This window comes from Macaca fascicularis, chromosome 20, assembly GCF_037993035.2.
Source record: "Macaca fascicularis isolate 582-1 chromosome 20, T2T-MFA8v1.1".
Classification (NCBI taxonomy): domain Eukaryota; kingdom Metazoa; phylum Chordata; class Mammalia; order Primates; family Cercopithecidae; genus Macaca; species Macaca fascicularis.
In genome coordinates, this window is record NC_088394.1 from 69,968,928 (window position 1) to 69,982,628 (window position 13,701).

At 52.1% G+C, this 13,701-nt stretch overlaps 1 protein-coding gene across 3 annotated transcripts in view; it reads left to right on the forward strand.

Moving 5' to 3' along the window:
• ST3GAL2 (ST3 beta-galactoside alpha-2,3-sialyltransferase 2) overlaps positions 1–12,196 on the forward strand; it is a 61,672-nt gene extending 49,476 nt beyond the window's left edge. For 2 of the 3 annotated variants that reach the window (XM_065536716.2, XM_005592520.5), the window contains 4 exons: positions 3,729–3,908; positions 8,727–8,772; positions 9,037–9,156; positions 10,130–12,196. In XM_065536716.2, coding sequence (XP_065392788.1) covers positions 3,729–3,908; positions 8,727–8,772; positions 9,037–9,156; positions 10,130–10,303 — 520 coding nt within the window. In that variant the 3' untranslated portion in view covers positions 10,304–12,196. The remainder of the gene's footprint in view (positions 1–3,728; positions 3,909–8,726; positions 8,773–9,036; positions 9,157–10,129) is intronic. The other variant, XM_005592522.5, reaches the window with a different exon arrangement.
• Positions 12,197–13,701: the final 1,505 nt, after the last annotated feature.

Sequence of the window (13,701 nt, forward strand, 5' to 3'; positions counted from 1 at the left end):
CGGGGGAAGTGAGGGAAGGCCAGGCTCTGTAGCACGGCCAGCCTGGAGGCAGGGTGACCCTGGCTGACAGGTCCCATGGGGACTTCATGACAGCTCGGGCTGCCAAGTCGCTGTAGAAGGTGGGTCTTCAGAAGCCAGCCTGGGCTGGATGCAGCCCTGTGCTCTGCAGAATCTCTTGGCCTCACCATCTCTGGTGAGATGAAGTTTGTTTCTTAGGTCCTCTCAAGTGTACACCTTGGCTGGGCGCGGTGGCTCACGCCTGTAATCCCACTACTTTGGGAGGCTGAGGCGAGAGGACTGATTGAGCCCAGGAGTTCGAAGCCAGCTTGGGCAACATGGCGAAACCCCATCTCTATTTAAAAAAAAAAAGGGAGAAGAAAAAGAGCATACCTTGATCCTAGCTCCTGCCCCACCCAGGCCCCGGCCAGCCTGTGTCACCAGCCCAATTCCTCCACCTCCTCCTTACCCCTGCCATACCCTGGGCAGCTGAGACACACTTCTGGCTCTGACATACCCTGTTAAGGCTTCCTCTCCAACTGCTCTGTTCCTCACAGGCCCCATGGTGCTTGGCAGGAGGCAGGTCCAGACTGCGTCAGTGTGACCGTAGGACCCCAATGCCTGTGTGGGGAGTTCAGCAGCCCACAAGCTGTTAAGAGTTACTCATGGGTGGGAAAGATACTTCTTGGCTCTTCTAGGAGACAGGATCTCTAAACCCTAAAGACTGGGCTCAAAGGGGCAGTTCACTGAAAGACATGAATTTGGGGGAGAGGCAGGAACTAGATCCCTGTTCTGGAGACAGAGCATGTTAGTTTCTCTGGAAGAAATTCTAGGTATCTGCTTGAAGCTAGCTAGAACGAAGTGGTTAGGAACACAGATGTCCTCTAGGTTTTGAGACCTCCAACCCCAAAGCACCCTCCAGACCCTCAAGGGAAAATGAGAGGTAGGGGGCACAGCGATGTGACCAGCAGGGCAAGGGGACAGCACAGCCCACTGTCCTCCCCAGTCCCGTCCTTGATGAAGATAGCGTGGCAGCCCCTGCAACACAGCAAGTCCTCACCCAGGCCAGCTAGCTGCTGCCAGCCACTGTAAGGACAGGGAATGTTTGTGCTGGTTTTACAGAACTGGCATAAAAAGTCGGGAGAGCCACCTAGGGACTGCGCTCCCTCCCTCCCTGGGTCCCTGTGCTCCTAGTGGAGGGCCAGGTTATGATCACCCTGCCTTGGTAGTCATGATTCCACAAGGTAAACAGTCATAACAGAAAAAAAAGACCAACAGGTTTGTATTTAAACCTGGTTCACCTGTTACGTAAGATGCATACTAAAAAGGGGAGCTTTGGTTTTTACTTGTCTTGTATTTTGCATAAATTGAAAGGAAGTGGGGCCGGGTGCAGTGGCTCACGCCTGTAATCCCAGCACTTTGGGAGGCCGAGGCAGGCGGATCACGAGATCGAGACCATGGTGAAACCCTGTCTCTACTAAAAATACAAAAAATTAGCCCAGCGCGGTGGCGGGCACCTGTAGTCCCAGCTACTCGGGAGGCTGAGGCAGGAGAATGGTGTGAATCCAGGAAGTAGAGCTTGCAGTGAGCCGAGATCACGCCACTGCACTCCAGCCTGGGCGACAGAGCGAGACTCCTTCTTGGCTTATTATACCCACAGAGAGGGTTTCTAGACAGGAGCCACAGCAATGTCCCCTCTGTCCAGACAGCAGCAGAAGAGAGGGGACATTGCACATCACCAGAGAGATAGCAAGGGCAGACCGTGAGAACTTGGGACGTTTCTCTTGGCCTTGGAGTGGAAGGGCAGACAGGGTCTTAAGGCGGCAGACAGGAATAGGGTGGTAGTAGGTGGCAGGACAGAGGCTTCCATCCAGCCCAGGGCCTGAGGGAAGGCTTGAACTTCCTATCTTTCTTTCACCATCTTATAGGAAAGAGGCAGAACAGCCAAGTAAGGTGGAAGCTGTGGAAGGCTGTTCTTTAAAAGTTCTTTCTTTCAAAAATTATAAAAGGCCAGGCCTGGTGTCATCTGCCTGTCGTCCCGGCTACTCAGGAGGCTGAGGCAGGAGGGTTGCTTGAGTTCAGGAGATTGAGACCAGCCTGGACAACATAGTGAGACCCCTATCTGTACAAAACAGAAAACAAAACGGGCATGGTGATGCACGCCTGTGGTGCCACCTGCTCAGGAGGCTAAAGCTGGAGGATTGATTGAACCCAGCAGGTCGAGACTGCAGTGAGCCATGATGATGGCATTGCACTCCAGCCTGAGTGACAGAGTGAGACTTAAAAAACAAACAGGGCCGGGCGTGGTGGCTCGGGGCTGTAATCCCAGCACTTTGGGAAGCCGAGGCAGGCAGATTGCCTGAGGCCAGGAGTTTGAGACCAGCCTGGCCAACATGGCAAAACCACTTTTCTACTAAAAATACAAAAGTGGCTGGGTGTGGTGGGTCACGCTTGTAATCCCAGCAGTCTGGGAGGCTGAGGCAGGCAGATCACTTGAGGTCTCGGGAGGCTGAGGCAGGAGAATCCCTTGAACCCGGGAGGTGGAGGTTGCAGTAAGCTGAGATCACACCATTGGACTCCAGCCTGGGCGACAGGGCAAGACTCCGTCTCAAAAAAAAAAAAAAAACACACCAAAGAATTAGCTGGGTGCGCTGGCACATGCTTGTAGTCCCATCTACTCAGGAAGCTGAGGAAGGAGAATTGCTTGAACCTGGGAGGCAGAGGCAGAGGTTGCAGTGAGCCAAGATAGCACCACTGCACTCCAGCCTGGGCAACAGAGTGAGACCCTATCTCAAAAATAATAGTTAAAGTAAATAAATAAAAATGTATACAGTAAAAAAAAATGAGTTAAGCCCCCAAAGTTACTCTGAGAGTAACCTTTTTTTTTGGAGACAGAGTCTTGTTCTGTCACCCAGGCTGGAGTGCAGTGGTGCGATCTCGGCTCACTGCAGTCTCTGCCTAAGGGTTCAAGCACATCTCCTGCCTCAGCTTCCCAGGTTGCTGGGATTAAAGGTATATGCCACCATGCCAGGCTAATTTTGTATTTTTTTCTCTAGTAAAGATGGGGTTTCACCATGTTGGCTAAGGCTGGTCTCGAATTCCAGGCCTCAAAGCAGTCCGTCTACCTTGGCCTCCCAAAGTGCTGGGATTACAGGTGTGAACCACGACACTCGGCCTGTTTGATTGATTCTAGTGTTACTATTGTAAATAATTCTGCAGTGAATATCCTCATACACATCTTTGCACACTTATGTAACCATATTTTTTTTTTTTTTTGAGATGGAGTCTCGCTCTGTCACCCAGGCTGGAGTGCAGTGGCCCAATCTCGGCTCACTGCAAGCTCTGCCTCTCGGGTTCACACCATTCTTCTGCTTCAGCCTCCCGAGTAGCTTCAGCCTCCCGAGTAGCTGGGACTACAGGCGTCTGCTAGCACGCCCACTAATTTTTTGTATTTTTAGTAGAGACGGGGTTTCACCGTGTTAGCCAGGATGGTCTCGATCTCCTGACCTCGTGATCCGCCCACCTTGGCCTCCCAAAGTGCTGGGATTACAGGCGTGAGCCACCATGCCTGGCCATAACCATTTTTGTAGGTTAGATTTCTAGCAATGGAATTGCTTGGTTGGAGTATACACCCGTTTGCATTTTTGATGGATGGCTTCGAACTGTCCTCTAAGAATCTTGTACCAGTTTCCATGGCAGTTGATTCTCATGTCACCCTCTTGTCCCTGCAGGATGAATCAGGCGCCAACCGTGGGCTTTGAGCAGGATGTTGGCAGCCGAACCACCCACCATTTCATGTACCCTGAGAGTGCCAAGAACCTGCCCGCCAACGTCAGCTTCGTGCTGGTGCCCTTCAAGGCCCTGGACCTTCTGTGGATTGCCAGCGCCCTGTCCACGGGGCAGATCCGATTGTGAGCCTCTTGCTGGCCTGGGTAGAATATGGGTGACAGGACCACCTTGGGCAGAGTCTTCCTAGGGGTCAGATTGTAGAATTCCTTTCATTGAATATTTTGGCCAAGAGGAGCTGATAAGAAGGGAGGGCCTAAGATGGCGAGTGAGCTGAAGACACAGCTTGCTCTGTGTCACCTTCTGCGTGGTGACATGTAGCATACTGATGGTGGAAAGATGAGGAAGGACCATCTGTTTGTTTTTTGTTTTTTTTTTTTTTTTTTAAAGACAGAATTTCACTCTTGTTGCCCAGGCCAGAGTTCAGTGGCGCCATCTTGGCTCACTGCAACATCCGCCTCCCGGGTTCAAGCAATTCTCCTGCCTCAGCCTCCTGCGTAGCTGGGATTACAGGATGCACCACCACGCCCCGCTAATTTTGTATTTTTGGTAGAGACAGGTTTCTTCATGTTGGTCAGGCTGGTCTCGAACTCCTGACCTCAGGTGGTCTTCCTACCTCGGGCTCCCACAGTGCTGGGATTAGAGGCGTAAGCCACCACGCCTGACCAGACCGTCTGATTTTGGTCTCCTTTCTGGGTGATAGCTTCTGACTGAGGAAGCTCTGCCTTCTGAGGACTTTCTTTGGGGGCAGTCATCCCATCATAGTTGGGAACCATGGGAAATCTAGTTCACAAAGTATATTTTTTAGCAGCTTTATCAAGATAAGATTCACATCCCATACATCTCACCTATTTAATGTGTACAATCCGGTAACTTCTTATATATTCAGAGTTGTATAACCACAGCTACAGTTAATTTTAATTTTTAATTTTAATTATTTTTTTGAGATGGAGTCTCACTCTATCACCCAGGCTGGAGTGCAGTGGCGATCTTGGCTCACTGCAACCTCTACCTCCCGGGTTTAAGGGATTCTTGTGCCTCAGCTTCCTGAGTAGCTGGAATTACATGCCACCATGCCTGGCTGATTTTTGTATTTTTAGTAGATATGGTGTTTTGCCATGTTGGCCAGGCTGGTCTCAAACTCCTGACATCAAGTGATCCACCTATCTCAGGCTCCCAATGTGTTGAGATTACAGGCATGAGCCACCACATCCGGCCCACAATTACTTTTTTTTTTTTTTTTTAAACAGAGTCTCACTCTGTTGCCCAGACTGGAGTGCAGTGGCACAATCTCAGCTCACTGTAACATCTGTCTCCCAGGTTCAAACGATTCTCCTGCCTCGGCCTCCCGAGTTGCTGGGATTACAGGCATATGTCACCATGGACCTGGCTAATTTTTGTATTTTTAGTAGAGATGGGGTTTCGTCAGGTTGGCCAGGCTGGTCTCGAACTCCTGACCTCAGATGATCTGCTCACCTCAGCCTCCCAAAGTGCTGGGATTACAGGGCATGAGCCACCACACCCAGCCCCGCAATTAATTTTAAAACATTTTCATGGCTGGGCATTGTGGCTCACACCTGTAATCCCAGCACCTTGGGAGGCTGACGCAGGCAGATCACGAGGTCAAGAGATCGAGACCATCCTGGCCAACATGGTGAAACCCCATCTCTACTAAAAATACCGAGGCAGGTGGATTACGAGGTCAGGAGTTCGAGACCAGCCTGGCCCACATGATGAAACCTCATCTCTACTAAAAATTCAAAAATTAGCTAGGCGTGATGGCATGCACCTGTAATCCCAGCTACTCAGGAGGCTGAGAAAGGAGAATCGCTTGAGCTCAGGAGGTGGAGGTTGCAGTGAGCCGAGATCACGCCACTGCACTCCAGCCTAGGCAACAAGAGCAAAACTCTGTCTCAAAAAAAATAAAATAAATTTTTTGGCCGGGTGCGGTGGCTCATACCTGTAATCCCAGCACTTTGGGAGGCTGATGCAGGCAGATCACAAGGTCAAGAGATTGAGACCATCCTGGCCAACATGGTGAAACCCTGTCTCTACTAAAAATATCAAAAATAGCTGGGTGTGGTGGCAGGCGCCTGTAGTCCCAGCTACTCAGGAGGCTGAGGCAGGAGAATCGCTCGAACCCGGGAGGCAGAGGTTACAGTGAGATGAGATTGTGCCGCTGCACTCCAGCCTGATAACAGAGACTCCGTCTCAAAAAACAAACAAACAAACAAACAAAAACATTTTCATGTTCTACTGGATGCAGTGGCTCATGCCTGTAATCCCAGCACTCTAGGAGGCCAAGGAGGGGGGGATTGTTTGAGCCCGAGTTCGAGACTACCTTGGGCAATATGGCGAAACTGTCTCTACAAAAAATACAAAAATTAGCCAGACATGGTGGCACGCTCCTGTACTCCTAGCCACTTGAGAATGAGGTGGGAGGATCGGATCGCTTGAACCTGGGAGGCAGAGAGAGGTTGCAGTGTGCTCAGATTGTGCCACTGCACTCCAGCCTGGGCAACAAAGCGAGGCTCTGCCTCAAAAAAAAAAAAAAAAAAAAAAGAACGTTTTCATGTTCTAAGGGTCTTTCATCTAAAGATAAAAATCTGAAGATACCCCTGGGTCCCTAAGCCATCACTCCCCACTCCTCCCACCCCAGCCCTAGGCAACCATTAATCTACTCTGTCTCACCATATATTTTTGTTTTGTGGTAAAATATACACAATATAACATTTATCATTTTAACTGTTTTTAAGTGTAAAGCTCAGTAACGTTAAGTATATTCACATTATTGTATAGCCATCACCAGTGTCCATTTCTAGAACGTTTTCATTATCCCAAATGGAAACTGTACACATTAAACACTAACTCTCCATTTTCCTCTCAACCCCAGGTAACCTTATTCTACTTTCTGTCTCTATGATTTAACTATTCTTGTTTGTTTGTTTGTTTGTTTTTGGAGATGGAGTCTCACTCTGTCGCGCAGTCTGGAGTGCAGTGGTGCCACCTCGGCTCACTGCAACCTCCGCCTCCTGGGTTCAAGCGATTCTCCTTGTCTCAGCCTCCCAAGTAGCTGAGATTACAGGCAAGCGCCGCCACGCCCAGCTGATTTTTTGTATTTGTAGTAGAGACAGGGTTTCACCATGTTAGCTAGGATGGTCTGTATCTCCTGACCTTGTGATCCGCCCACCTCAGCCCCCCAAAGTGCTGGGATTACAGGCATGAGCCACCGCGCCTGGCCTGTTTGTTTTTGAGCCTGAGTCTTGCTCTGTTGCCCAGGCTATAGTGCAATGGCATGATCTCGGCTCACTGCAACCTCTGCCTCCCAGATTCAAGCAATTGTCATGCCTCAGCCTCACCAGTAGCTGGGACTACAGGCGTGGGCCACCACGCCCAGCTAATTTTTGTGTTTTTTTTTTTTTTGAGATGGAGTCTTGCTCTGTCGCCCAGGCTGGAGTGCAGTAGCGCGATCTCGGCTCACTGCAAGCTCCGCCTCCCGGGTTCACGCCATTCTCCTGCCTCGGCCTCCCGAGTAGCTGGGACTACAGGCGCCCGTCACCATGCCCGGCTAATTTTTTGTATTTTTAGTAGAGACGGGGTTTCACCATGTTAACCAGGATGGTCTCGATCTCCTGACCTCATGATCCGCCCACCTTGGCCTCCCAGAGTGCTGGGATTACAGGCATGAGCCACTGAGCCCGGCCAATTTTTGTGTTTTTACTAGAGACGGGGTTTCACCACATTGTCTAGGCTGGTCTCGAACTCCTGACCTCAGGTGATCCACCCAACTTGGCCTCCCAAATTGCTGGGATTACAGGCGTGAGCCACCACACCCGGCCTGATTTGACTGTTCTTTATGCCTCATGTAAGTGGGATCATAACAGTATTTGTCCTTTTGTCTGACTTACTTTACTTAGCATAATGTCCTCATAGTTCATCCATATTGTAGCATGTGTCAGAATTTCCTGTTTTTTGAAGGCTGAATACTATGCCAATGTAGGGATATACCCATTTTGTTTATCTGTTTATCCTTCAAGGACACTTGGTTTGTGTTCTACCTTTTGGGTATCATCACCATGTATTTTATAAACACAGAAGTAATGAGTTACAGTTTCCTGACTTTAGGATGTTCATTATCTCATGTTTGGGAGACCTGAGGGCTAAAATGGGTGCAGTAGAGTTGAAGTACCATAGACACTCAGAGAAGGGCATGTAGGTTACGGGCGCCATGGCTGGCTACAGGGAGGTGTGGTCTGGGAAGCCTGAGGGGAGTGGATCAAGAGCAGGGGTGAGAGCAGAGACATGGTGGATTGGAGATGATTGCCAGCTCTACTGGAGCACAGAGCTAGGGGAAGAAGGTTGGGGCTGGACTAGGGACGGCCCCATTGCTTGCCTAAAACATCCCCATTTTATCTTGGATGCCATGGATAGCATTGAAGGCTTTGGAGCAAGGCATGGCAGTGATGAACAAGCCACAGGAGAGCAGTCCAGAAGCAGAGCAGTCTGGAAGTTGTGGGGCTGACATTGCTCAGGCCTGGCATGGGGGGCATCCCTAGGAGCCATGGGGCCACCTGAAATGTTATCTTTTCTTCCTTTCCCTTCTCCTTTCCTTTCTCCCCTCCCCTCCTCTCCTTTTTTTTTTTTTTTTTTTTTTTTTGACAGAGTCTCACTCTGTCACCCAGGCTGGAGTGCAGTGGCGTGATCTCGGCTCACTGAAACCTCAGCCTCCCAAGTAGCTGGGATAACAGCCGTGCTCCACCAAGCCCAGCTAATTTTGTTTTTTTTTTTTTAGTAGAGATGGGGTTTCACCATGTTGGTCAGGCTGGCCTCGAACTCCTGGCCTGAGGTAATCCACCTGCCTCGGCCTCCCAAAGTGCTGGGATTATAGGCATGAGCCATCGCGCCCGGCCTGAAATGTTACATTTCTTTCTATTTGCTTACAGCACCTATGCCCCAGTGAAGTCCTTCCTTCGAGTGGATAAAGAAAAGGTAAGCTCCCCACTTCCTCCCCACCTCAGTGGAAACAGTGCTGGCCCAGCCTGTGCGCCTGGTCCTGTAGCTCAGGTGTTCCAGTTCCCCTCCAGAACCTCAGGGTCCCCATCTGCCCAGATGCCTGACCCCAGTAGGTGCCATACGATTCAGGAGACACATGCACAGGTCTGCTGACAGGCATAGACAAGTAGAAGCCGCTCAGTCTAGCCTGAATCTCTGCCCCTAAACCCCTCATGTACCTGTCATCTCTTCTTCTCCCAGGTCCAGATCTACAACCCAGCCTTCTTCAAGTATATCCATGACCGGTGGACAGAGCATCATGGGCGGTACCCTTCCACGGGGATGCTGGTGCTCTTCTTTGCCCTGCATGTGTGTGATGAGGTGGGTAGGCCCGTGGTGTGGGTGGTGGGAACCCATGGAACAGAGGAGTGCAGGCCTTCTGAGGTCTTAGTAGGCTAACAGAGGAATGTGCTTCTGTAGGCAGAATTCATGTGGCCTTGGTTTTCCCCATCTCTAGGCTATAAAGTATAGCTATGCCTTTCCCAAATGTTTCTGCTTTCATGATTGTACTAAATCCAAAATCTCTTCATTAAAAAGTTAAGTTATTGACCCCGTGGTGACTGACGCCTGTAATCCCAGCACTTTGGGAGGCTGAGGTGGGTGGATTACTTGAGGTCAAGAGTTCAAGACCAAACTGGCCAACATGGTGAAGCCCCATCTCTAGTAAAAATACAAAAAATTAGCCAGGCGTGGTGGGGCACGCCTGTAATCTCAGCTGCTCGGGAGGCTGAGGCAGGAGAATCACTTGAACCCAGGAGGTGTAGGTTGCAGTGAGCCGAGATAGCGGCATTTTACTCTAGCCTGGGTGACAGAATGAAAAAGAAAACAACAACGACAAAACATAAATAGAATGGAGAGTGTATGTAGTTGAATTCCATCTGGACGGCTGCCCCCACCAGCTCTGAGCCCCAGGCCTACTTTGTGTAAAAATGGAGCTTAGTCGTTCAGAGAACCCGTTCAACCAGTGACCAGGGTTGCCCTGCCACGAAGAGCAAGAGCTGAGGCCCAGCACGCCCACGTTGCCGGCAAGTGCTTCATTGAGTGGTGCTGATCAAAATACTCCATTTAAAAAGAAAAAAAAAAAAAAAAAGGAATTAGCAAGGGCTGCAGAGGAAGGACAACTGCAAAGGGAAGGTGGTGTCCCCATGTGAGTCCATGTTCTTAGGCCAGGCCTGGGGGCTCCCGCATCTCCCTGGAGCCTCCCGCTCCCCTCTCCTCTCTGTCATCCCGAGCCCGCCCCGCGCCGTTCTCTGGGTCACCGCCTGGGGTGACGCTGCGCTGCGCTTCCCCGCAGGTGAACGTGTACGGGTTCGGGGCCGACAGCCGGGGCAACTGGCACCACTACTGGGAGAACAACCGGTACGCGGGCGAGTTCAGGAAGACTGGCGTGCACGACGCGGACTTCGAGGCCCATATCATCGATATGCTGGCCAAGGCCAGCAAGATCGAAGTCTACCGGGGCAACTGAGCCGGGCCTCACCGCGACCTTCCCGGCCCATCTGTTAGGTGCCGGCGCTCCGACCAGGGACCCGGGACCCGCAACCCAGGACCAATCATGCTGCAGCCCAGGGGGCGTCCGCTGCGCCCCGCCAATCACGAGACACTGGGGACCGGCCGGGCCTGGCACTAATCTGCGCTGCGGTCGGGCGGAGCTTCTGTTTCTCCCAGCCAATCATGCGACTCAAGGAGAACTTCTGGCGCTGTGTCCAGTCTCCTCCAATCAATGGCCTTCGGGGGCGGGCCGGCGGCCGCTCAATCCCCACTCCCTCATGCTTTGGGTTAGGGTTTTCTTTCACGCTTTCTGAGGAGGAGAGCATGGCGCAGGCCTCGGCGAAGCACTTCCCTGAGGCTCGGCCGGAGGAGCGTTTCCATCGCTGGCCAGACCCGGAGGAGAACGGGCAGTCGCTGCGGGCGTCAGGAGAGGTGGCCGCCCGGCCCCTTTCCCCGCCTGCCCGGATGGGTGCGTGCAGACCCACCAAAGAAAAGCGGTCGCTGCGGGGCCCAGGGCTCGGGACCCCCAGTCCCACCTCGGCCGCGCTGTGGGACGGCCGCGCCCCCAGGGCCGCCTGCGTCTCCAGGAAGCCGGGAGTGGCGTCCCCTGCGGGGTGGGGTGCTCCCAGGCCGAACTCCAGACAGGTGGAGGGGACGGCAGGGCTCGAGGAAGCCCTGTCCCCTCCAGTGCAAGGTGCTCTCACGTGTGCCCTCTGCCCTCCCGTTCACCCGCAGCCTTCTCAGCGCCTCTCCCTGGGCCCGGGGCCGCCTCACCAGCCTGTTGCTCTGGAAAACAGTCCACAGTCCCCGATTCCATCCATACGCCTCCCCCCCCCCCCCCCCCGTTTTCGGCGGGCTCTGGGGAGGGGGCTGCACGGCAGAAGGAGGCTGGCGATGGGCCCAGCTGCCTGTTGCATGCACCTCCTCCTCCACCCATAGCCTCTTGCCTGGGGAAGAGTTAGCCTGGGGCTGATACTTTGGTTAAGCTGAAGCTGCCGAGGGTGGTCGACCTGCAGATTCTCTGCAAATTCTGAGCTGGCAGAGCCCGCAGCCCGGAGCCGGCCAGGGAAGAGGAGACTTACACGCTGCAGGCCGCCTCCCTCCACCCTGCTCTCCATCTCCCACTTCAGAAGGGCTGGGAAGCTCACGGCCGGGGTTCCACCTGGAAGCTGCTTGCATGGCTGAACCCAGCTTAGGTTCCTAGCGGGGCTGCTGGTGGAATTCTCCCCCTTGGAGGCTGGGGAGGTTTAGGAGGGGGAAGGCTTCTGTGAAGCTCCCAAACCACTAATAGAGCCCCCTCCCCAACAGTGACGGCGCAGACGCTCCCTCTTTTTAGTTGACACCACCAGGCAGCCTCCTGGCTGTTGGTAGGTTCCTGCAGCTGGCTGGGGGAACAGGGACCGGCAGGGGACTTTGTTAGGGGAGGGTTGGGATGGGCAGTGGGCCCTGAAAGTTAATATATTCGAACCTAGCTCGAGTGTCGTTCTTTCCAATTCCTAAAGTAGGAAGAGTAAAAATAGGGGTGATTGGGGTGAGGCTAGAATGCCTCTCTCAGGGCGCCCCCCCTCCCCCACCGTTTTAGAGAGCTAGGCCCCAGCCAGTTTTGTCACTCCCATCTCAGTGCTTCCTGAAGAGGCTGTTTTGAGTGTTGAAAAGATGAAAATGCAATTATGCCAAACAGTATTGAGCAGAATAATTTATTTCTTTTTTCTTTTGCTTTTGCTTTAAATCATGAATCCCGCCAGGCATGGTGGCTCACACCTGTCATCCCAGCACTTTGGGAGGCCGAGGCGGGCGGAGTACTTAATACTAAGGTCAGGAGTTCCAGATCAGCCTGGCCAACATGGTGAAACCCCGTCTCTACCAAAAATATATATATATATATATATATATACACATATATATATATATACACACACACACACAAATTAGCCAGGCGCAGTGGTGCGCTCCTGTAATCCCAGCTACTTGGAAGGCTGAGGCAGGAGAATCCCTTGAACCCGGGAGGCAAAGGTTGCAGTGAGCCGAGATTGTGCCACTGCACTCCAGCCTGGGCGACAGAGCAAGACCCTGTCTCAAAAAAAAATTAAATCATGAATCCCCATCCTGGAAGAGGTAGGTCCCAGCATCCAGCCAGATCTTTTCTGCAATAGTAATTTAAACAAACTTGTTTATTTCCTTCCCTTTCTCGTTCTGAATTAAAAGGAGCAAAAAACTGTCTAGTCCTTCATTGTTCTGAAATGGGCATGATGGTGGGAAGAAGGCAGCTCTCATAGGGTAGCTGTGACTGATAATAGCTGAGAACGCTGGGGGATATGGGAGGAGCGAGATGACTTCCAGACACCCTCCCCGCCCCCTCATACAACAGGCACCTCATTCCTGGACTCTGCTCTCCAAGACACTGAAGTCTGAGCGGGTACAAGCATTTTGGTTAAAAATCAGCTCATTGTCGCCTCTTGAGTTCCCTCCAAGAGAGGAACTCATTGGAAAGAATTCCTGGTAGCATCTCCTTGCAGTGGCTGTCCTGTAACCACTTTGGCCTCTTATCAACATGATGTCTCCAGCTCTCCATCAGGCTCCGATGCATTTGGGTGGCCACAGGCTGGGCTGTCCCCACCTCTCAGGGAAGTGCATCTAAGTCCGGTTTGCCCCTCTGGCACAGCCCTGCCTCCATAGCCCAATTTCCACCATGCCACAGGCAACCCCCATTTTTTTTTATTTGATTTATTTATTTATTGAGACAAGAGTCTTGCTCTGTTGCCCAGGCTGGAGTGCAGTGGTGCTATCTCGGCTCACTGCAACTTCCATCTCCCAGGTTCAAGTGATTCTCCTCAGCCTCCTGAGTAGCTGGGATTACAGGCGCCTGCTACCACGCCTGGCTAATTTTTGTACTTTTAGTAGAGACAGGTATCGCTTCTCGGCTTTTGGCTAAGATCAAGTGTAGCAGAGACAGGGTTTCGCCATGCTGGCCAAGCTGGTCTCAGACTCCTGACCTCAGGTGATCCACTCGCCTCAGCCTCCTAAAGTGCTGGGATTACAGGTGTGAGCCACTGTGCCTGGCCCCAGCTGAGTCTTAAGGCCCAGTGGAAGACAGTGTGTACCACAGCCTGTCTATGAACCTGCCAAGATCTGTTTCTTGTCCTGCATATCCCTCAAAACTGACTGCCTTATGCTGCAATTGGTCGGCGAGCACACCAAGTGCCAGACCTCCAGAATACAGAGTCCCACATAATCTCATCTTTTTAAAATTTCCTGTTGGCCAAGCACTGTGTTGTTTTGACCCAGCAAGGATACCAAGGAAGTGGTTCTAGTGCAGCGTACCCCACTGTCACCTCTCTCTGAGGACAGCCACCACTGAGCTTTTCAGAGATGCCA